Here is a 23,624-nt window from a genome sequence, read left to right on the forward strand (position 1 = left end):
GCCAACAAACACTGACACCAAGGACAACATAGGGGAAATTACTTGTGCTTAATAAATGAAATTGATGTTGAAGGCAGTCATTGAAATAGCCTTTGCAAAAAGCAATGAAAAAAGAGTCAGTTTTGCCCCAAAGCCAAAGCATTGATAGTGATAGCAATGTATTAGAAACCACACAAACTAAGAATCATAGTTTCATCAACCGTATAAATTGCAGTAAGCTTTCACTCACTAATTAATTTAACAAGCATGGTGTCATGCATGCACATACAAACGTCATGAATAGATTGCACTCGATGACTGCTGGCGTGATTAAAGGCACAAACAGAGGGGAGCAAACATTTTGTACTGCCCTCGCTTAAACACATCTCTGAAACGATCACGTGACCTCCAACACTAGGCATGCAAGAAACAGCGCATATGGAGCAACCACCGATTCCTGCTCATCCAATCTTCGCACCTATTGCAGATTACCTCCAAAATACGGTGTGTGGACTGCATATGCATTTAGCTGTACCTACAGCCATGCACAGTCATGGCCGGGCTGAGCTGTGGGCTGAACCACGAGCTGAACTCCTCCACCACTTGCATGCACTTGACCACGTGACCTCCAACATTGGTTGCGCAAGAAGAAGGTGCGTATAAAACCACTGTCCTTTTCAGCTCATCCTTGCATGCTTTCTCTCGCACCCACAGCACGCGGGGCGCAATCTTATCGAACTTGGGACTTTACACGGAACCTCACCCCAACGCTGATGGCAGATATTCACCTCGAGTGTCCATATATTTGCTATTGCAATATAATATGCAAGTGTAGATCTGGGGCCTTATTTTGCAACGATTATTTTTATTTTCACTTCTTCTTGTCTTTCGTTATTGGCTCGGATGCCACTGTACCGGCATTTCTGTGGCCAGCATGTTTGTACAATGGAATATAAGAAATGAAAAATGGTAAATGAAATGTATCATTATAAAATGTGGCTACAGGACATAATTTGGGATGTGCTGCCTCCCAAGTGCCAGATACAGTGGGCCGAGTGCCAGCAGATGCGCAAATACTCTAAGCTGGTGTGAATCGCAGTAGCGGGTAAGGATAGGCTAAAACACTGTAACAATCATAATTACCTCCTATGTGATCGAGGCGAACATCCAAGATTTGACTTCTGTGGTATGTGAACTTGTAGGACCCACTTGTATGCCTCATAGCCTGTGCGTACGTGCAGCAACGAAATATTCTTTTATCAATTGTCATCACTGCTGCAAATTTCCTAACCTTATCCTGCCATAGAATCCTTTTCTATCCTCGACTGCGTTTCCCTTTCCTCAAAGCACACTGTTATATTCGGTTATTAACCGTTTATCTGTTCTACATACTACATGAACACACAGCTCAACTTTTAAGACAAAGTTTTCTCTGATGACTTCACATGAGTCTGGTGCACTTGGGATCTGGGTATCTATCTAGCCTCTTGGTTAAAACACAGCCCTTTCGTGCCTTCAGAGTGTCATAGTGAGTCGCAAAAGTTATCAAAATGTAGGTCTCAATGAGACAAGAAGTCACAGAATAGGTAATGTTAATGGTACGGGTGTAATTTAGATAACCGTTGGACCATTAGTGTTACAGAATGGGCACCAAGAGAAGGGAAGTGCAGTCAAGGATGGCAGAAGACTAGGTGGGGCAATGAAATGAGAAAATTTGCAGTCACTAGTTGGAATCGGTTGGCGCAGGACAGGGGTAATTGGAGATCGCAGGGAGAGGCCTTCGTCCTGCAGTGGACATAAAATAGGCTGATGATGATGACGATGAATTAGTGCCAATATACATAGTAAAAAATTAACCACATTAGGCAAACCACTGATAGTGATAGCAAAATATTAGACAACTACATAAAGTTCACAGCATTATTGGCAATGTAAATTGCAGTAAACATTCGCTTACTAATTAAATGAACAAGCATGGTGTTATGTGTGCACAGGCAAACATGAACAGATCTCACTCGATGACTGTTCACACTCGCTGTCACAAAGCCGGCATGATGAAGAGTGCCAGCGTGCACCCTCTGCTGATTACTGCCAAGAGAAGGCAAACGTGGAGACAGCCATTCGCAGCCACGATTAGGCTACGGGGTGCCCACCTGCACCCTGTAGTGTGTGCTTGATCACATTATCATGTGCTCAGCTCGCTCTCCCTTTCCTGCCTTTTTGTGCATTTGACTACATGACCTCCAAGATCGGGTGCACAGAAGGATGGCGTGCATCAAGCCACCATCCTTCCCAGGTAAACCTAGTAGGCTTTCCTTTGCACCCACAGCACATGGCATGTCACGATCTTGTCGCGCTTGGACTTTATGAGGAATTTCAGAGACACTGAATATTCACCTGGAGTGTCCATATAACCTCAATTAAAGAAAAAAACGAAAGAAAGAAAACAGTGGAAAATTTGGTAGAAATATATATTTTTCTTCCAATGTATCTTTTCTCTCTGAAGTGATCATTATGTTAAGTACCTCCAGAAAATCTGTGTGACTACACCTGATGTTTGAATGTATACAGGAACCGCCTGTAAAACAGCGCTGGTCACTCTCATGGGATAAGGAGCACCACACAATTTACAGGAACCATGCCACAGAAGCCAGGGATACCTGCCATTCCAGGAGTGGATTCAAAACATTGGACAAAGATGGTACATTTAGCTTCATGTTTAAGAAAAACAACTTCGCTATTGTTAAAAGAGGATCACAACAGTTAAGGTTATGGCGCAAGGCCCCATGTCTTACCCCGTGTTCTAGGCGCACAATTGCAAATAACAATGTAAGGATGTGTACAACCTTAGTGGTGCATGAAAGTATGCCCACTACTCTTTCACCAAAGAACTCTAACTGTTTGAGTATGGATGAGAGTATGCCTACAGGCCGTTAGTGGCTTTTCATGGAGTCTTATGTGATGGCGGACATTGCATTCAAGTGACCCTGCACAAGACCCTTTGAGAAAAAGAAGCATGTAAGAAAAATGCAAGAATGGACAAATAACAAGCTGCTGATAAATATCTGCCCAAGAGTAATTAAAATCTGAATTAAATGGAAGTAAAATGGGTGTTCCAGTCAGGCCTTGGGTTCTTGTAGCCAAATTTTGCACAGAGGTCCTTCAGGTGATGTAACATATTTCAATACCTCAAACATTTAAAAACAGTTATGTATAGTACACATTACTGCTCCAGTCTATGAAGTGAATGGACATAACTTCAGTACTTTTCTGCACTGCAATTTATCATGGATATTGAATATTTCCTTTTCTTCTTTAAAGAGCTAGAGATGAATAAGAAGCCAACCACCAGCATGTGAGGTAATGGTTGTGCATCATTTACACATATTAGCCTGAAATTGCTGGATATCAGAATTTGAAAAAAGAAAAAAAAAACTGTTTTAATTTATATGGCAATTTTTTGCCAGTGACTGTTCTTCAGCTTTCCTTTTTCCCACTTACTGAAAATTTGAACCTTAATATATTTAGTAACTTCATTTTCATTCAACACTAGGGCTGGGATAACATAAAACTATTCCAATCTGTTTTATTCCAAATTCGCCATAAGTTCTATGTGATAGATCAATATGGCTCGGGTCCAGCCCATACGGATGGCCACCGTGCCCATGTGGACAAGGCCCAAGCCATTTTGACCTATCTTGAAGGGATCATGGCAGATATGGAATAAAAACAGATTGGAATAGTTTTATGTTATTCTGGCCTGGCACTAGCAAAAGGTTAAAATAAATAAGAAAGAAAGAACAGTTGTCAAGAGAAAGTGACTTGCCTTTTCTGTGTCCGTGACAAAATCTTGTTCACTGCATTCATATTCATCATCATCAGACACTGAAAAATACAATTGAGAGCTTAACATGTATCATTTCTACTACCCCACTATGAAGAAACAAAGAAGTGAAGCTGCTAATCTGCAGCAACTGTTTTCAATCCCACAGGGGGTCACCTAATGGCATGTGCCACAATCACAATTTCATGTTACAAATGTGCGCCTGCGTAAAAAGCTTATTACCAAGCAGCACAAGCCAAAGTTAAAGACCAACTGCAGCAAAATTTTGCATTGCAATAAAATAAATGGCAGTTTTGCCGAAAGGCAAAGCAATGATTGCGATAGCAAAATATTAGAACTACATGAAGTAAGATTAGTAGTTTGATCAGCTGCATTAACTGCTGTAAACATTCGCTTATGCTAAATTAACAAGCACATTGTCACATGCACACAGGCAAACACAAACACATCTTACTCGATGATCGTGGGCACTTGCTATCAGAATGATGGTGTGATGAAAAGTGGCAGCAGTGGCAGGCGAACTCCCTATCATGCTGCCTCTCCTTTCAATGCGAAGTAGGCGTGCGAGAACACAGTGCACACGAAGCCGTCAGCTATCTCAGGTCTGCTAGCCTTTGAACCCACTGCAGATTGCCTTCAAGCTAGGACGCCTGTAGCCACACTCAGATGTTGCAGCTGCAGTAGAAGACGGTGCCCACCCTCCCCGCCTTCCTCTCTTGCGAGCGTGAGGAGACCCCCCCACTGCATCAAACCACCAAGCTTCCCGGCTCACCCTTGCAAGCTTTCCCTAGCACCTCCAGCATACGGTGCACGGCTGTGATCTTACTGCCCTTGGAATTTATACGGAACATCACGGCAACACCGACGGCGGTAATTTTCCTGGAGTGTCCATATAACTGCTATTGCAATAAAATATTAGTAGTGACAGTGTAGCTACAGAGAAGGTTCAGTGCAAAATTTTGTGAAACAAATAGCAAAACTACATGTTTTCCATAATGAAGGTGGAAAAAGCGTCGATATTACAGCTCAATGATGGAAGTGACGTGGAACTAACTTGGCCTGACACAAAACAATATGCCTGCTTGTTCTTTGCACACATAGTGTATGCTTCTTGCTGCTGTACTTCCAAGATGTTTTTTCCACAATTTAACATGTTCACTGTGATGAGGGTAACAGTTCGGTCATGGGCTGTTATTCATCCTGTGTGGCTAAGCAGGGCATTCCTGTGTGTGCAAGCGACAGCTCTGTGAAAGGTCAATGGAGGTGGAAAATTCTGGTTGCTTTCGATTGGACGCATCATGGTGTCAGCTCCCTAAAGGGTGTGACCAATGGTGGATCATGACGCACCTAAAGGGTGTGACCAATGGTGGATCATGACGCACCTGAAGAATATGACATGTGACTCACCAGTGAGTCACAATGCACAGGAATCGGAACTTCAAGAAATTCTATGATTGATAACATCTGCCTTATTGTGTAGCTGTGCGCCAGATTGCTATAGATACCTGTGACCTGATACGAGGTAATTCAAGATGCTTTTGCTGTATAATTAAAAATCTATGTTTTCCAGCTTTACAGTTTTGTCACAATTACACTGGTGACATTTACTATCTATACTTACCACATTGAGCTTAACTGAGATTTTCCTGCAGTTAGTCTTTAAAGAAAGCACAGAAGTAGCTAGAGGTGCTCAAATATTCAGAAGCAATGTATTCAATAGCTTCTGGATATTTTACAGGGCACAAATAGACCAGTACCACTGCCCAGGTGGCACTGCAAAAACACCAGCCAACAGCGACTTTCAAGCTGTGTTTATGGGCTTCGAGCAATACAATACATGAATGTTTGATGCTGAGGTACATCTGTTCGCTGTAATGTTGCAATGTGAATTTCAAAGAATTTTGTTGACAGGAAGCTGTGTTACACACACTGTTCATTGCAAAGGAAGGAAATATTGTGCGAAATAAAGATACAGCACACGAGAAGTTGTTGACACAGTTTCACAGTGTTGCTGCAACACTGTTGTGAGGCTTATTTGCTTCATGCACAGCAACTCGGAACTGTAGGCCCAGAAGTTTGCATGAAAACATTGCTTAGACGGAGAAAAAGCGAGCACAACTGATTTGTCACTGTGCCATTCATCTATTACTGCAACATATAGAGTTACACTGTTATGTCACAAGTTAGTTTTTCTTGTCATATCAGTGATCCATACTGCAACAGGATGCATCGTTCTGTGAGTTTTGCTTGATTGCCCATGTCACATTATTAATCTTCAGTAACTGACTTCAAGACCGGCAAGTTTAGAAGGAAGTTTAAAAAGTTGTGTTGGTTTGAATTCTGGGTGAGCAAATATCAAATTTGCTAGAATTCTTTCAACGTGCTAAAATAAAAGCTATTTTGGCAAGAATAAAAATTAACTAGTGGGCTTGATACACTAAAATATAACTAATTTGACTTTTAAAGCCAAGTTTTATATGGCTAAGTGAAATGAAAATCCCTCTGCCCGTGCCTGTGTGCAGAAAACTATCATCAGGAATGGCTTGAGTGTTGGCGTCTTCTTTCACAGCTAGCTCGTTGGTGCCCCTCGAAGCAACTGCGCGAACGCACTTGCGCCACTGCACTCGCGTTCGTCATCGTCGTCTTCTTCACAGCTGGCTTCATTGCCGCTGAACATTCCAGCGTAAAATTTCACTTCTCTTCTGTCATCGAAATGGGGAGGCCGCGTTTGCGGGGGTATGAGCCATTCATAGTCTAAGAATCACAAGTGGCAATGGCGGGCGGTTGCTGCTAACCATACCGTCAAGCAAACTCGAGACATCGAACGCAAGCGACAACGGCAAACTGCAGGCATACTGTCACTGATGTCGCTCTCTCCGTCAAAGCCGAATGTGTGTGTAACCTCATTAAGAAACACAAAGATGTAACCAATAATTGCGAAAGACTTTCATGAACTATCAGGATTAAACCAGTGATAAACACCGGGGCCGCACATTTCAGCTTCGCTAGTTAACCATCTGTACGGAGTGCTTGGGAGGCATCTATTATATTGCAAAATTGAATAATTTGCCACATGGTCCCAGGAACGTGCATTATTCTGTAGCATCAAATGTTCAACTTGGCCATTTTTTTCAACACCGAAACCAACATAGACACAGAGGAGAGAACATACACAAGTTATTTTTTCTGTGTTGATTCATGAGGTAAAAGAAATGTTGAAATACTGGAGGATGAGTGCCCAACACTCGTACTTTGTTTGGTAAAAGGCATGAATGATGCACCACAGCATGCCAAGGTCGAGGTCATTTAGCTCTGTCGTGCTCTCTTTGCCTCTTGTGCTGTGCCATAACATATTGAGCAACACTTTCCTGGCTGAACTGTATTTTGCAGCCCAATGCCATAATTAGCGGGCACTCATATTTGAAAATTCTACTGGTTTCTTGCTGACTGAACGTCTGGTCTTTTTGCTACCTTCTCCCAAGTACTTTCCAGAGTTCTACTAGTGCATTATAAGTTGCTTCACTACCTCCGTATAAAGATTGACTTTCAAGTGGTAGTGTACAGGCAATATTATTGGCAACAAACGCAATTCCATACTACATAGAACAGTTTACTACCCAGCCAGTAACCTTTGCCACTTACTAAAGCATGTACTGCTGTTTGTTGTCATAGTCATGAGTTGGACAGCTTCTCGTGTTGTGTAATAAATTGTAGTGGTGTGCGAATATTCTATTCGAAAGACATCTTTACTGTCCGAAATACTGTCGAACCCACTTATAACAATACCGGTTTTAACAATATATTGGTTATAACAATGAGAAGCTGCTGCACCGTCAACTTTTGTATGTTTCCCATGGTGAAATAACCCGCTTACTATAATGCCTCAATGCGGCATTATCGGTTATAAGGATGAAGTCTGGCTGCCAAGTGTCCGAGCCAAAAGGTAGTGAAATGCGAAATCCTTGAAATGAAAAAAAAAAAAGAAAGAAAACGAGAATTCGAGCTGCTGCACAATGGGCCACTGCTCTAACAGCTGCCACGCGCTCATTTTCCAGCCATCTCCGTGCGGCTCTCTTTCGTTGCCCTTCCACCCTTCCCAACTAAAATGGGCTGTGCCCATAGCTCTACGCCGCCCCACCCTCCGAAACATGAATGGACTGTGTCAACTGAGCCACAAGCGGATTGCTCGCATGTTGCTCACTGGCTCCCCTCATTCATCCTGTACTCCCCCCTACGCCTCCCTGCTGGCACTGAGCCGTGATCCCGCAAGGGTTGCAGAAGATGGTGCTAGCCTTTCCTCCTTCCCTCAAGAACCACTTCTCTCCTTGCTCAGCACAGTTCTGCAAACAGCTTAATCGCTCGCATTCGTCATAGTTGATTGCGTTGAAGTCGTTCCTGGCCATGCGGTTTCTTAGCCTCGCTTGTCTCGCTGCCGAAACGGAAGTTGGTTGATCTGCCTGCTGATCATCGGCAATGCACGACGTTGCCGATGAAAAGAAAGCGTGCAGCTATAGATTTGGAAACTAAGTGCTTCTAACCGATGAGACGATCGTCGCGAATGTGCTTACATCAGATAGTGACGGCGATGACGGCAGCGATGACGCGGTAGGGCAGGTTGCCTCAATGTTGTCCTCACACGAGGCCCGGCAGATGATTCAGTCCCCCTCCGGGACTTCGTTTTCACGATTAACCTTCCGCTGCACTACGTGGAGCACTTGAATGTCTTGGAGAAGAATGTCGGCAAGCTTCACGTATAGCGTGCAAGACTGGCGGACATAGGCTTTTCTCGTGCAAGCCTGTGAAAAGTACGTGGAGAGATGTTTGCGGTGATCTCTTAGCGTTTATTCTGGATTTCTCAAGCTGACAGGCTGCCGCGGCAGCCTTCTGGCAATATTTAAAAGGCCCCTTTCGGGGCCACCAAAGCGATGCCTCAGCGGTGCTCGCATATCCCTTGCCACCCGTGACACCTCTTTGCAGTTGTTATAGCAGTGCCATTCTTTAATGCCGATGGCCACTGCTTGTTACATGCGATCAGAGTGCCCAGGAAGCACTTAAACGAGGGAACACAATCACCAGCCAGATGGAGGAAATGGACGGAGGATGGGGAGGGGCACCTCCCCGCCATTATAGTTTTCTCACATCAGCTCTGCCATCCCGTATATAGATTTTTTCATGCAACCCGGTTATAACAATTATCGGTTATAACAATGGAAGTTTCATGGCACTTGAATATTGTTACAAATGGGTTCGACTGTATACGACCCTCCAAACATTGCTATTGTCAGTTTTTTAAGTCAGCTTCGCCGCACTACAGCTGTGTTATGCAGCGAAGAATACAGACTGTATTGCGGTGAGGTATATTTACCGTGCAGTGAAGCATATCAAAAGTAAAAATGGGCATTGTCCTGGGGCCCCTGCTGGTGCTTATGGCTATGAAACACTATTAGCTCAAGTACCTCCATTGTTCTGCCTCTTCATGCATCTGGAAAACACTAGCTGTCAGGTGGAAACTCTGCTAATAATCTGGCTAAGTGCCTAAAAACACAGTTTCCAAACTACAAGTTTGACCAAGTAGCAAGCTTGGCAGTGTTTTTAGACGCTCATTCTAAAGTAGTTGAGTACCACTAGGATGCTTCAGTGGCAAACTGGATTAAGAACCTGGCTTCAGAAGAAGCAAGGAAAGCTTTAACACAGGGGAAACCAGATATTTCCTTCAATTAAAGTTTCAGAAAAGGCTCCTTTCACATCGGCACTGTGGAAAGCATTTGATAAGCTCATTAACCAGCAACAATTTAAACTTGCTTGTGGCAGCAATTTTCATTGCCACAAGCACAGGTTGAAAGATATGTAGATGATGAATTTTGGGGCCAAAAAGAAGATCTGTGCAAGTGGTGGTGTCAGCATAGTGCCAACTGTTGGCTGGGCTTGCAAAAAATATATCTGGCGATAGCGGACACTAGTGTGTCCTGCGAGCACCTCTTTTCAATGCCTGAAGGAATTGTGACACACAGGAGCATGTCGCTGGTCCCCAAACATGTAGAGCAGCTATCCTTACTTCATGATAACACTAAATAACTGCAGTTATGATACTGTCAAGCAGAAGTCCACATAGCATAATTTTCATGTACGCTATTTGCCGTGCAATAAACTTGCTTTTTTTATCGTACCCCTGGTTTGTGAAAAAAATTGCAATTTTGCAAAACCAATAGTATTCGTATTTGAAAACTACAAAAAAAAATATTCAATTCAATTTACACTTAGTTTTCCTTATTTAATTTGCTTTGAAATGGAAATTCGGTATTCGAATGCCCCTAGTAATAAGGTATGCTAGGTGGTAGATGGTTTTCCTACCGATTTATAATGTGAACAAAAACAAAAAACTATTTTTTTGGTTCTTGTGCCATAGAACTTGAAATAAGGAAATCTTTGACACAAATAGATTAAAAAATTGTTGTGGTAGCTCACAAAAGTTTATTCATGCATCACTACAACATTTTTTTTTCTAGTTCACTCAAATCATCTAATTTGCTTGTGGCAGATAGCGTTTTTCTGCCTTTTCAGATACATTTATGGAAACAGAAGAAATTGCCTGCATGAGAAATGAGAATGTGTAGGTAGCCGATTAAAAATATTAATCAATTAGCTTTTGAATAATTCACATTGGGGCACATGTTGCACTTGTGGAATCGAAACTGAGCAGTAGTGAAGTCATGTTTGCTTATCAGAAATTGTAAGACTCATGCCACTTTAGAGATGTCTAACCTTAAAGTGTGCTAATAAATACATTAATGTTTTAGCTGTTTCCCAAAAGCATGCACAAAGCACTTCAGGATAATTTACTGTAACACCAATGCTTTTTTTTTGTAGATTCTGGGAACGGATATCTTTTAAGTGGTGCTAGTCCTAAGATTTATGGTAAGCAGACATGACTACTGCTTGACTTCAATTTTGCTATTAAAACACATTCTCTAAAGCGAATAACAGTGAACATTTAATAGTGAATAATAGTGAATAGTGAATAGCGACATATTAGTGAATATTTTCAGTTAGCCACCTGGACACTGCAATTCACTGCACAAGTACCACCTGCCTCTTCAAATAACCCAACTGAACAGGCAGAGTAGTACCATATTCTTCATGTGATTTAAATTAAATTTCTTTGAAACACTGTGGTATAGTATGTCAATGTGTCCATGCGTGCATTACTGCTGTGTGTATAATCAATAAGCGCATCAGTGAAGCCTCAAAACACCCGGTAACCTCCACAGTGCTGTGATGAAGTGTACTACCGAGATAGAACTTAGATTGAAATAAAGCAACAAAAATGTTACTAATATGTAACATTCTTTCTTTCTTTTCATGCAGAGTGCATGACTAGTCAGGACCGTTTAAATACTTGCTTGGCTCAAGTAATGCTGAGTCACTGGTAGCCTCTGGAGCAAAATGAATATAAAGTTCACACCGATTTTCTGTTCATACACTCAAGGTTGCAGCTTATTCTGCACTGCTTGAGAAAATTTCAATCACAAGTGATACAATAAACAAACTCACAATTAAAGCAACAATTAAGAACAAACAAGCAGCAACCCAATTTTGCAATGTTATAACTCCTCATATCATCTGTGATAAAAGTGAGGTGTGTGCTAATTGCACACATTGTTTACTTGTATGGGAAAGCTGAAGGCAATCTATGCCTTTTCTGGACAGAGCAAACAGAATTTGACATAAAAAGGCAGCACTGTTGTAAAGGCAGTGCCGTGAATGACCTCACTTTTTGCCACACTACCAGTGAGGTATGAACACCACTGTAAGGGTGGCACAGCTCTGCTTCCTTGTGCATTTAGCATACATGCTACAAATATCACCCAGTTAACAGTTTTTCAGGATTGATCACTGTCATACAGAGGTTCAGACAGTGTTTGCAGTTCAAAGAAAATCAGCTTGGGCTTGCACTAGAATCACCAAGAGTACTCTAAGATTTAGCAACATTTAGCGCATATTCCTTCACTAGGGTGTAAAAGTGGAAGATTTCATTTTGGCCAAGATTACTTTTACCATTATACAAAAGCAATGCTAGTACTCAGTGTGGCATGCTAGCACTTATTGTGGCCAAAAAGTTGGACCATGAGTGGGAGACATAGCCTGACACTGACAAGTAAGCACAGAGGTTCATATAGGCAAACAACTTTGTGAATAACTCGGCAGTTGTAAATTTTAATCATAATGTCTGGTATGCAAATAATCTAGTTAGTAGCATGATTTATAGAACAAAAGGCTGCACAGCGTGCACTAGTAGCTTATGATGGCATTTTGCCAACTAGTGTAGACAGACAGTAGCAGTAAATTTTAATGCACTAAAATTTCAATAGTTGCTGAAGTTCCACATCGAACTGCTGAAGCAGCTGTTTGACACATTGTGCAGAAACGCAGTTCTTTTTTACATGTATTTTTATAGAAAGCAACTTCTTTAGAAATTTTTCTAGAACTTTCTGTCATAACATTTACATGTTTCCCAACATGTCTTCCGATTTTAAGAAAGCAGGAGCTGTGTGCGAAACTGTATGAGCAAAATCAAGTTTACTTTAGAAATCAATCATGCTGCTAAAACAAACTGGCACTGTTTGTGCTCAGCTGTGTCTGGAGCATTTGTCTCGTGTTATGGGTTCACATAACAAATTCACAATTGCAGATAATGTATCATTATATGTGATTTTGAATTTAGCGAAATACTCTACATAAAGAGCATATTTTCATGCAACCTGTAGGTTGTAATAAATGGGTTTGACTTTATATGGAACATGTAATAATTAAACATATTTCCCTACTGCCTTATGCATGCTAGACACATGTGAGGCAGACAAAGAAGGAATTCTATAGATCATTTGCAGTCACTACATGGTGGCAATTTGTTTTCCATTGAAATGGTTCCACATGCCTGCCGCGCTAATCAAGCAAATAATGTATGAAGGCAGGTAAAAAATATCCCCATACACAGCAAATGCCAGCAGCATACCTGAAGACCTCCCCTTCTGGGGCTGCTTGATGGCGCAGACCATCTCAGCCAGGTCAGTAAAGGTTGTAGGGCGCCCCTCCTTGCCAGCCTGCACACATGTGACCACCTTCATTGGAACATGACAGCGACCTTCAGCATTCCACTCTCTCTTACACTCTCTGTGAAGCATTAGCAAATCCTGGAAGTTACAAATGATCAAACAGAACGTCCTCATCAATTTGCTTTTTGATATAGCACCAAAAGTGCCACACACTACAATTATTGCCACTGTGCTTCATGGTCAGAAACCAAAGCCAACTGCAATGAAATTTCACTTTGGCTAATATGGTAATAAATGAGTAGTATACACTATCAAAGCAATCTTGGCTATGCTATAGGGCTGGTAACTGTCTTGCTTTCTTCTTAATAGCCTTTAACTACCACCTAAGCAGATATGTGAACCTGGTGGTGAGAGGACTTGACACAAATCCCAGACCATGCCTCCAAGATTTGCAGCGAACTGTGGGAGCTGCCCAATCTCGGAGTTCAGGACGAGGAGCTGCACTGGTTTTCAATGTTCTGGATTTTCAGCAAACTGTAATGGCAGCATTTTTTTTCCCCACCCCAGTTTCGGCATACAAAATGTTTGTTATTGTGAGTTTCTTGTGTCCAATCCACTTGTACTTCAAATGTAACATTTTGCACGAAGGCTTCTTTATAGCTACATTATCTGAAACTAGGCAATTTACGCAGTTCAAAATTTTCTTGACATTGACTTTTAAAGAAAATCCACACCAGACCTAGTAATTAAACTGCTCACCTGCAATGCACTCAATAAAGATAAAAGAAAAGCTTGGCCAGGAGTGTTTCATACATAAATGACAACACACGGTATAACAGGAAAGGATCCAAGGCCATGTAGTCAATTTTCACATGAGATCTAAACATCTCCGCACCATGATTTGCAATGATGTGCTAAATAAGTTAGCCTACACATGCCACGGCCTGCATTTGCATCTCGATTCATGGAGCCATTCACTCAAGGTATAGACCCTAAGAATTCAGCATTTTTCTTTGTGCACTTTCTAATCAGACACATACAACATATGCTATCTGCTGACAATTAGACCTAACTTTGAATTTTCAATTGGGTATGCTTGAAATTCCAACGTTACTACACATATTTAATCAAAAGCATGCAGCTAACATGAGAAAAGTTAGGACCTTCCTTATATATGTCTGGGACTTCACTGTGCTACAATTATACACAAGCATACAACAAAGGAGGCCACATACATGCTTTCTGTGGAAAAAGTTAATGAAGAAATGTTACTTGCCCTTGAGAGAAAAGAATAACTAAATATCCTGCATATAGCACAAGATATCGCTCTGTATTTTAGCACACCAAATTTGGTTCTTTTGTATTCAGGCACCGAAACTTTTAAGAGATCTAAAGGCTTTTTGGCCGTATATGACCAAAATTATGTATTCTTTAGTTTTCTTGGCACCAAAACTGAATATGTGAGATTTCACAATATTTACCACCAATTTAACATCCATCTGATTAAAAAATGACAAACTAATATCAGTACTTCACATTTCTTCTCGTAAACCAAATGGTAATTCAATTAATATGTTGTTTGCTCTGGCCCATCACATTAATGCTGCGGCACTTATAAGATAGCTTAACAAAAATAAAAGTGCAAAATAATTTGTCTTATACAGGTGTCCTTGAAATATAGAGTTCTTTCACTTTACCTGTCCTTTTTTTTTTTTGCTTAGTACCGTATACACTCATGTATAATCTGTCCTCATGTATAGCCCACATCCCCCACTTTTGCATGCGAAATTTTGGAAAAAAAGAAAGCACCAAAAACGCGCCTAGTTCCACAAAGTGTTATAAGATGGCTTCGTTTAGTTTTTCCCACTCACCGCATACAATTATCATCATCATTGCACGTCACCCTAACAGATCGAGTGAAGGCTTGGCTGGCCGACTGCCGAATGGACTTGGCTGTGATTCCTGGTGGCTTGACAAGCATGCTGCAACCGTTCAATGTTTGCGTAAACTGGCCATTTAAGACGGAATTTTGGTGGCACTACACCGAGTGGATGGCAGCGGGCAACCACGAAACAACTCTGACAGGGCGACTGAAGCAAGCGTCTCTTCAGCAAGTGTGCGGTTGGATTCTGGATCCGTGGCGTTCCATGTCAGTGGACACGATCCAGGGTGTTAACCAAGTTGACATTTCCAAATTACCTGAGTTTTCCAGGTTTTCCCAGAGTGCCTTTGCAAAATTCACGAGTGACACAGAACTTTGTTTTATGTCAAGGCCATGCATGTAAAAAAATTAAAAAAAAACCTTAAAACTACTTAATCCAGTTTGAATACCAAAGAGCAGTGTTTATATTATTCAAAAAGAAAACAGAAGGGACAAGTTAGTAAAATGCAAACTGAATAAAATATATTTGAAAAAAAAATGGTAAAGCCTATTGCAAATCTGGTCGAGCATTTTCAAATACGAATAAAAAGAGATGCATACAGAAGGAAATATTTTCGAACATGAGCTATTTCTATCAACTGATAGCAAGCTTATTGGTACAAGGCCCGAACTTTGTCACATGTGAGATTCTCTCTCAGCAACTGGAAAGTAACCTCAACTGTCCTGACATACACAATGCCACACAATGTGCCGAGGCACTGTGCCGCACACAATGCCTCAAGTGTTGCATTTCACTACTTTAAAGAGTTTATTTTGGTTTGGATGAGGGATACCTGCATCTTGGCATCAGCCAACACTGTTTTTTTGAGCTTTAGCTCCTTCAAAGAAGCGGCAGCACATTTCCTTTTCCGTTCATTCCTCAATGCATCGGTCCTTTGTGTTCTCGTCCTCCTTCTGCCATGCGCTCGCCCCGCAGACCATTTGAAGCATTGTCTTGGTATGTTGTACAGTCAACGTTCACTTTTTTAGACACCCTAGGGTACAAGGGTTTCATGGCCACGGGTTTCATGGCAGACCTTCAGATTTACCTAAGTCACCGCTATTTCAGAAACATGGCATCCTTAAAGTAAAAGAAGTATACAATTTCTTTCTGCTTAAGTACATCCATCATAATAAATTGTTCTTGTCCAGATAATTCCAACAGCCGATATGCTTTTCGGACGAAACGTAAGCTTGTTCCAATCACACGCACCAATTATGGCAAGCAAACACTAAGCTACCAAATTCCCACGGTAATAAATCAATTTCCCTTTGAAACTGAATATTCCTTTCCACAAAAATGTTTTAAATCTACAATTAAAAATACCTATTGGAACAAACTGAATGAGATATTTATTGAGTCGACAGACTTTTTATTTATTTTACCACCTTTCAAATGTTTTTTTCTATAACGCGCATGTTGTAAGCTTTGTGATATTGTTTCTGTGTTATAGGACTGACATGTTTATGTTTGTAAAAAAATTATGTATCTTTATATCGCTCATTCGATAAGTTGTGTATGCAACTTATTCTTTTCTAGTACAAATTTCATGCATGTTAACTTACTGCGTCTTGCTTCTTACAACGCTTGAGAAATTCATTGTGAATTTGTTGTGAAGTGCTCGTGCACAATGCCAGCTGTTCTTCGGGTGACCAGGACATTGTCAGGCTCTTGCCTTTTATCCAGGCGCCCTCTTTTCGTTGAAAAGAAAATGAAATTTCACTTTCACTTTCACCAAAATGTCCAAAAAATTGGGCAGCCCGAAAAAATGAATGCATGTCTTTTACTGCCCTTACAGGCTCAAATCGCCACAGGAACGTGCGAAAAAGCTCTGAAGACCTGCCAGCATACAGGCATATAGGTGCTCGTACTGTGACAGGAGACGGCGTGTGCACATGTGCATAATTAAGGAATACATACTGTATACCAGTGATCATAGGCTAGTGAGGGCTAGGATTCACCTCAATTTGAGGAAAGAAAGAGCAAAATTGGTCAAGAAGAAACAGGCCAACCTAGAAGCAGTAAGGGTACAAGCAGATAAATTCAGGCTGGTACTTGCAAACAAATGTGCAGCCATAGAACAGAGAGATGATGGTGACATAAAGGTAATGAATGAAACCGTAACTAGGCTGGCTTCAGAGGCAGCAATAGAAGTGGAAGGCAAGGCACCAAGGCAACCAGTAGGCAAGCTCTCCCAAGTAACAAAGGACCTAATAAAGAAACGACAAAGAATGAAAGTGTCCAACTCAAGAGATAAGATAGAATTCGTGGAACTGTCAAAACTGATCAACAAGGCGAAAATAAGTGACATTCGAAACTATAATGTGAGAAAGACTGAAGAAGCCGTAAAAAATGGATGCATCCTGAAATCAGTGAGAAGGAAACCTGGCATAGGACAAACTAAGGTGTATGCACTGAAAGATAAGCAGGGTAATATCATCAGCAATCTCGAAGATATAGTAAAAGAAGCGGAAGAATTCTGTACTGACCTGTACAATACCCAGAGGAGTCGGGATACCTCCATTAGAAACAGTAATGAACAGGATACAGGAACTCCTCCTATAACTAGCGATGAGGTCAGAAGGGCCTTGCAAGACATGAAACGAGGAAGAGCGGCAGGAGAAGATGGAATAACAGTCGATATAATCAAAGATGGAGGAGACATAATGCTTGGAAAACTGGCGGCTCTTTATACAAAGTGTCTATCGACTGGAAGGGTCCCAGAAAACTGGAAGAATGCAAGCATTATACTAATCCACAAAAAGGGAAACGTTAAAGAATTGAAAAATTATAGGCCCCATAGCTTACTCTCAAGTATTATGTAAAATATTCACCAAAATAACCTCGAATAGAATAAGGGCAACACTGGACCTTAGTCAACCAAGGGAAAAGGCTGGCTTCAGGAAGGGATACTCTACTATGGATCACATCCATGTCATTAGTCAGGTAATCGAGAAATCCGCAGAGTACAATAAGCCTCTCTATATGGCTTTCATAGATTACGAAAAGGCATTTGATTTAGTAGAGATACCAGCAGTCATAGAAGCATCACGCAATCAAGGAGTACAGACCGCTTACGTAAATACCTTAGAAAATATCTACAGAGATTTTACAGCTACCTTAATTCTACACAAGAAAAGTAGGAAGATACCTATAAAGAAAGGGGTTAGACAGGGAGACACAATCTCTCCAATGCTATTCACTGCAAATTTGGAAGAAATATTGAAGCAATTAAACTGAGAAGGCTTAGGAGTAAGGATCGACGCCAAATATCTCAACAACCTTTGGTTTGCTGATGCCATTGGTCTATTCAGCAACACTGCAGACGGGTTACAACAAATGATTGAGGACCTTAACAGAGAGAGTGTAAGAGTGGGGTTGAAGATTAATATGCAGAAGACAAAGATAATGATGAATAGCCGGGCAAAGGAACAAGAGTTCAGGATCACCAGTCAGCCTCTAGATTGTGTGAAGGAGTATGCTTACCTAGGTCAATCACAGAGAACCCTGATCATGAGAAGGAAATTCATAGAAGAATAAAAATGGGTTGGATCGCATGCAGCAGACATTGTCAGCTCCTGACTGGAAGCTTACCATTATCATTGAAAGGAAGGTGTACAATCGGTGCATTTTACCAGTGCTGGCATATGGGGCAGAGATTTGGAGACTGACAAAGAAGCTTGAGAACAAGTTAAGGACCACTTTAAGAGCGATGGAATGAAGATTGCTAGGCATAACGTTAAAGGGGGCACTAAAGGGAAATGCTAAGTTGATGTGGACTGTTTAAATACCATTTCACAAACATTGCAACGCTTGTTTCGTGCCAAGAAAAGACTTAGTTTATGACAAAATTGTATCTGAAGGGTCCGAATACCTTTTTCGAAATTCGAATCTCCCGCCACACAAAAATAATAAAAAGACAAAGAGAGGCTGCAATTCCGCCGGAAAGGCGAAGCAGTATTAGTGATAGTGAAGTATACGACAATTACATGAAGGAGCATTACACCACTGAGAGACGCCAGATTGTTGATTATGGGAGAGGACTCAGGCTGTGAAAGTGAACTGCCTCCTACTATGAGGCTTTGTAAGTTCTCTTATAGGGCCGTCACTTCAGTGAACAATTCTTTGAGGTCACACGAAGTTTCTTCAAGGGCAAGAAATATATATATATATATATATATATTTCTTGCCCTCGAAGAAACTTCGTGTATATATATTGTAAGGAATCGCTTTATTCCAGCCGAGCTCGTGCTACTACCACGAGGATCAAGCTGTGCTGCTGGTGATGATATATACAGAAGAAGAAGATGTACAATGGATGATGATTTGTGGGGATGATGAAGTTGAAAGTCAGGCATGTGTTGCGCTCACACTAATTCCCTCTCGCTGTGGAACCGGCCACCTGGCCACGTGGAAGTATTATGAAATGCATCGAGTATATGGTTTTAAGCGAGAGACATGCACTACCTCTGTCCCACGGCAATGGGAATCGGATGGCGTTCTAAGGGGCGAGACACGGCAATTGACAGGTGATGTCTGCTCAATGACCGTTTAAGGTCCAATAAAATGCGTGAGAAATTTTTCGCATAAGCCGGAAATGTGCACAAGAGTCCAAAGAAGAACTCCGTCGCCAGGAGAAAAAGTCACAGCCCGCTGGGTCGAGTCGCAACGAAACTTGCGAGCGTCCTGGGAGATGCTGGTGTTAAGGTGGGCGAGGTGAGACAGAAACTGTTTCGAGAAAGGAGCTTCTGGGGGTACAGGAGTCGAAAGAAAGGATAAATCAACAAGAAAACTTAGCGAATGCTCACTGATGAGGAAAAAAGGTGAAAAGCCGGTGGTATGTTGTGAAGCCATGTTATACGCGAATGTTGCGAACGGCAGGATTGCCTCCCAGTTCATGTGGTTGGGGCGGATGTACATCGCAATCATGTCGGAGAGGGTACAATGAAAATGCTCCATCAAACCATTGGTCTGCAGATGGTAACTGGAAGTCGTCTTGTGAATTGTGTTAGAGGCGCGCAGAACTTTGGTAAGGATAGAAGACTCTGCCGTGGTGAATGAGGAGAACGTGCGGAGCACCATGGCATAAGAAAATGTTTCGAAGAAAGAAATCGTCGACTTCAGCAGCAGTCCCGGATGGTAGAGATGCCGTCTCCGCGTAGCATGTTAGATGGTCTACGGCCGTTACAATCCAACAATTGCCATGTGAGGTCGTGGGAAGAGGGCCATACAAGTCTATTCCAACTACTTCGAAAGGCGAAGTGGGACAAGGCAGAGGTTGTAAAAAGCCAGAAGGAGCTGTTGTCGGTCATTTGTGGCTTTGAAAATGAACGCAGGATGCAACGTACTTTGCAACAGCTGAAGACAGGCCACGCCAAGAGCAGTGACTTCGTATTCTGTCGTAAGTCTTGTGGTAGCCTAGATGACTGGCCGTCAGATGATCGTGAAAGGCTTCGAGCACCTTACGTTGCAGAGAACATGGTATGACCGGGACCTATTTGTTGCCATCGAGGTGATAAATGTAGTGATGTAAAGCCCCATTGTGCAGCTTGAATTGATTAAGTTGTCGACGAAGTCGGGCGTTTGGAGGTGATGAAGAACCTTCCATGCGTTGGAGAATAGTTCGGCAGTATGGGTCGACACGTTGGTGGGACATGAGGACAGGTGGGCTGTCGGGTCTTAGCCAATCGAGGGTTGCGATGGGTAAAGCCGATGAAGAGGACTTAGGACGTACGCTAGTATGGAGAGGTGATGGTGAATCATCATAATTCGGCAGAGGGTAACGAGATAGAGTATCGGCGTCTTGATACCTCTTTCCAGCCCTGTAGGTGACATAGAAATCGTACTCCTGTAGGCAAAGCACCCAACGACCAAGGCGACCTGATAAATTCTTTGGCGATGAAAGCCAGCACGGTGCGTTATGGTCGGTAACGACTGTGAACTGGCGGCCATGAAGATATGGGCGAAATTTTTGCATTGCCCAAACAACAGCAAGGCACTCCTGCTCGATTATGGTGTAATTCTTCTCTGCAGTGGTTAGTGTATGTCTAGCGTAAGCAATTACTCATTAGCGGAAGGTGTTGTCACGTTGCATGAGAATGGCATAGAGACCATGACTGCTAGTGTCAGCGTGAAGGATTGTCGGCGCGTTTGGATAGAAGTGGCACAGCACTGGGTCCGACATCAGTTTCAAAGCCAGGAAAGCACGTTCACATTCAGCGGATCAAACGAAAGGCGCATTACTGGCGAGGAGTTGATGGAGTGGGGACGCAAGCGCAGCGAAATTGTGTATGAAGCGCCGGAAGTAAGAAGCAAGTACAAGAAAACTGTGCCGGTCTTTTTGAAGCAGCGGTTGGCAAAATTCGAGGAAGGCAGCAAGCTTCTCAGGGTCTGGTCGAATACCTTCTTTGCTTACTATGTGCCCAAGAACTTTGATGGTCTTGCTGGTGAAACTGAATTTTTTTTTGGTGTTGAGCTGCAGGCCAGCGTTTTCAAGACAGGCAAGGACTTCATCAAGACGTTGCAAATGTTGTGAGAATGTGGTTGAAAACACTACAATGTCGAGATAGCACAGACTGGTTTTCCATTTCAAACCATGCAAGACATCATCGATCATGCGTTTGAAGGTGGCAGGCGCATTGCAGAGTCCAAACGGTATCACATTGAACTCGTAGAGCCCATCAGGAGTAGAAAACGCTGTTTCTTCGTCAGATTCAGACATCAGTATTTGCCAGTAGCCTGATCTAAGGTCAAGGCTAGAAAAATATTCGGCATCGTGGAGCAAATCTAGTGCATTGTCGATCCGTGGCAGGTGGTAAACATCTTTGCGAATGATTTTGTTCAGCGCAGGGTAATCGACACAAAAACGCACTGAGCCGTCTTTCTTCTGCACTAGAACAACTGGGGAGGACCACGGAGTTGAGGAAGGACGTATGATATTTTGTCTAAGCATGTCTGATACATTTTCCTCTTGATCTTGTGCACTATAAGAGACATGCGATACGGGCGCCACTGAACAATGCGGGAGCCATCAGTCTGTATTTGGTGAGTAGTGGCGGTAGTCATACCGAGGATGGGTGAATTGACGTCGAACAAGGAACGGCGTTTGTTCAATAGTGCGAGGAGATCTTGACTCTGGGCAAGCATTAGGTGAGGGCTCATGGTTGCCAGCAATGGTGTGGAAGAGGCATTACTTGGCGGCGATCTTGACTTGGGTGGCACTGTCAAAAGCGTGACAACTGCAACGGGATGAGTATCAACAGCTCAAGTGATAGTTGATCCACGAGGCAGCAGTTGGGGTTTGAGAGTTTGGTTTAAGGCAGTAAGCAATACAGACCCCCAAGAGAAGTGAATAAGGCCAAGGGTAATCAGAATCCCTCAAGATACGGTATGGCCGTAGGGTAGAATGAGTATGTCACCATCCACAATGTCGCTGGAGTTGACACTTGTAATCTCTTCGCTAGATGGCCAAAGAGCGTAATCGGAGGAGGTAACGAGATGAATGCGTTCTTCAGGGTTAGGAAGAGAATTGCCAGTGGCATCCAGTCGTATGAGGCACTGACAACAAGAGATAGAGGTGGACGCGGAATATAAGAAGTCCCACCCCAAGATGAGTTCGTGGGTACACTGATGAAATACCGCAAAAACAATGTGGTGATGAATTCCGTCTATGGACACCTGAATAATACACTGCGCAATTGGACGAATAATAGCGTAGGTCGCTTCACGAAGAGAAGGGTCCGAGTAAGGCATGGTCACTTTTCAGAGGTGGGAACAAAAGTCAGCACGAATCGAAATGGCAGCGCCTGTACCAACAAGAGCTTCGACGTATACACCTTCTACAAACACTGACAACAAATTGAACGGTCACTCAGGAGGAATTGTAGGCTGTCCAGTGGATGCTGTTTCCCCCCATAAAACTGCATCGGGGAGTTTTCTGAGAGGGCGTTCGTAACATGAGAAGCGGGTCGGAGAGGCGACACCAAACGATGACGTGGAGACAGCGACCTGCGGCGAGATTCATGAGAATTCACATGCATATCAGTACGGTAGGAAGGAGAAGGCGACAGGTGATAAGAGGAGCGATAAAATGTGCGTTGATAGCCCAATGCTGGATGGTGCGCTAGTATGTTCCTCGGGAGCGTAGCTACATTGCTCATCCTGTTGACGCCTTCGACAAAATCAGGAGATGTGCCCTCAATAGCCACAGTAGTGTAGTAGCAAATGGGCCTGGAAGGACGTGGAGCGTAGTAACGCTGTACACACACTGGCAGTGACAACGAAGCCACTGGAGGGTGGTCTCCAGGTTTAGGCGAAGGGGCGGTGATGGCTGGAGAGAGCGTCGCAACGTTGGCATACGTTGGTACCTGATGAGTGCAGGGGCTGTCGGAGCATGGTAGACGCAATGCAGACGTGATCTCTTGCCGAATGATGTCGCACAAGCCAGTCAGTGGAGAAGGGACGGTACTTTGCGGAGCGCAGGAAGAGCACTGCCTGTGAAGCTCTTCACGGACGATGTCGCAGATAAGCGTGCGCAAGTCCGTGATCGAAGGGAGATGAATGTTGGAGGTATCGATGCACAGCCGAAGGGACTGGAGCTCCTCAAGTAGCTGGCAAGTAGTGATCACATCTTGGATGGTAGTAGGATTTCGCGTAGTAAAGGCATTGAAGGAGACGGTGTTTATGCCTTTAATAATGTGGCGTACTTGGTCGCTCTGGGACATGGTGGCGTTCATACGCTTGCACAATGCAAGCACATCCTCAATGTATGAGGTGTACGATTCCCCAGTGAGTTGGATGCGCTCTCCAAGCTTCTTTGCGGCCTCA

General features: G+C 42.8%; 1 protein-coding gene and 1 long non-coding RNA gene across 9 annotated transcripts in view; one reads left to right on the plus strand and one right to left on the minus strand.

Annotated features, from left to right (window-relative positions):
* The window catches only part of LOC142582194 (neuropathy target esterase sws-like), a 198,602-nt gene that overhangs the window by 9,543 nt on the left and 165,435 nt on the right, over nucleotides 1-23,624 (minus strand). For 5 of the 7 annotated variants that reach the window (XM_075691623.1, XM_075691657.1, XM_075691651.1 and 2 more), the window contains 3 exons: nucleotides 12,837-12,924; nucleotides 3,806-3,864; nucleotides 1,123-1,204 (listed from right to left, as the gene is read on the minus strand). In XM_075691623.1, coding sequence (XP_075547738.1) covers nucleotides 1,123-1,204; nucleotides 3,806-3,864; nucleotides 12,837-12,924 — 229 coding nt within the window. The remainder of the gene's footprint in view (nucleotides 1-1,122; nucleotides 1,205-3,805; nucleotides 3,865-12,836; nucleotides 12,925-23,624) is intronic. The other 2 variants (XM_075691631.1, XM_075691616.1) reach the window with 1 other exon arrangement.
* LOC142582262 (uncharacterized) lies at nucleotides 62-16,566 on the plus strand. 2 transcript variants are annotated; one of them, XR_012828397.1, is made up of 4 exons: nucleotides 62-632; nucleotides 2,551-2,680; nucleotides 4,453-4,693; nucleotides 14,788-16,566. It is a non-coding gene; the product is annotated as an uncharacterized LOC142582262 (long non-coding RNA). The 2 variants fall into 2 exon arrangements; XR_012828399.1 differs by lacking the exon at nucleotides 4,453-4,693.

This window comes from Dermacentor variabilis, chromosome 1, assembly GCF_050947875.1.
Source record: "Dermacentor variabilis isolate Ectoservices chromosome 1, ASM5094787v1, whole genome shotgun sequence".
NCBI classification, from domain to species: domain Eukaryota; kingdom Metazoa; phylum Arthropoda; class Arachnida; order Ixodida; family Ixodidae; genus Dermacentor; species Dermacentor variabilis.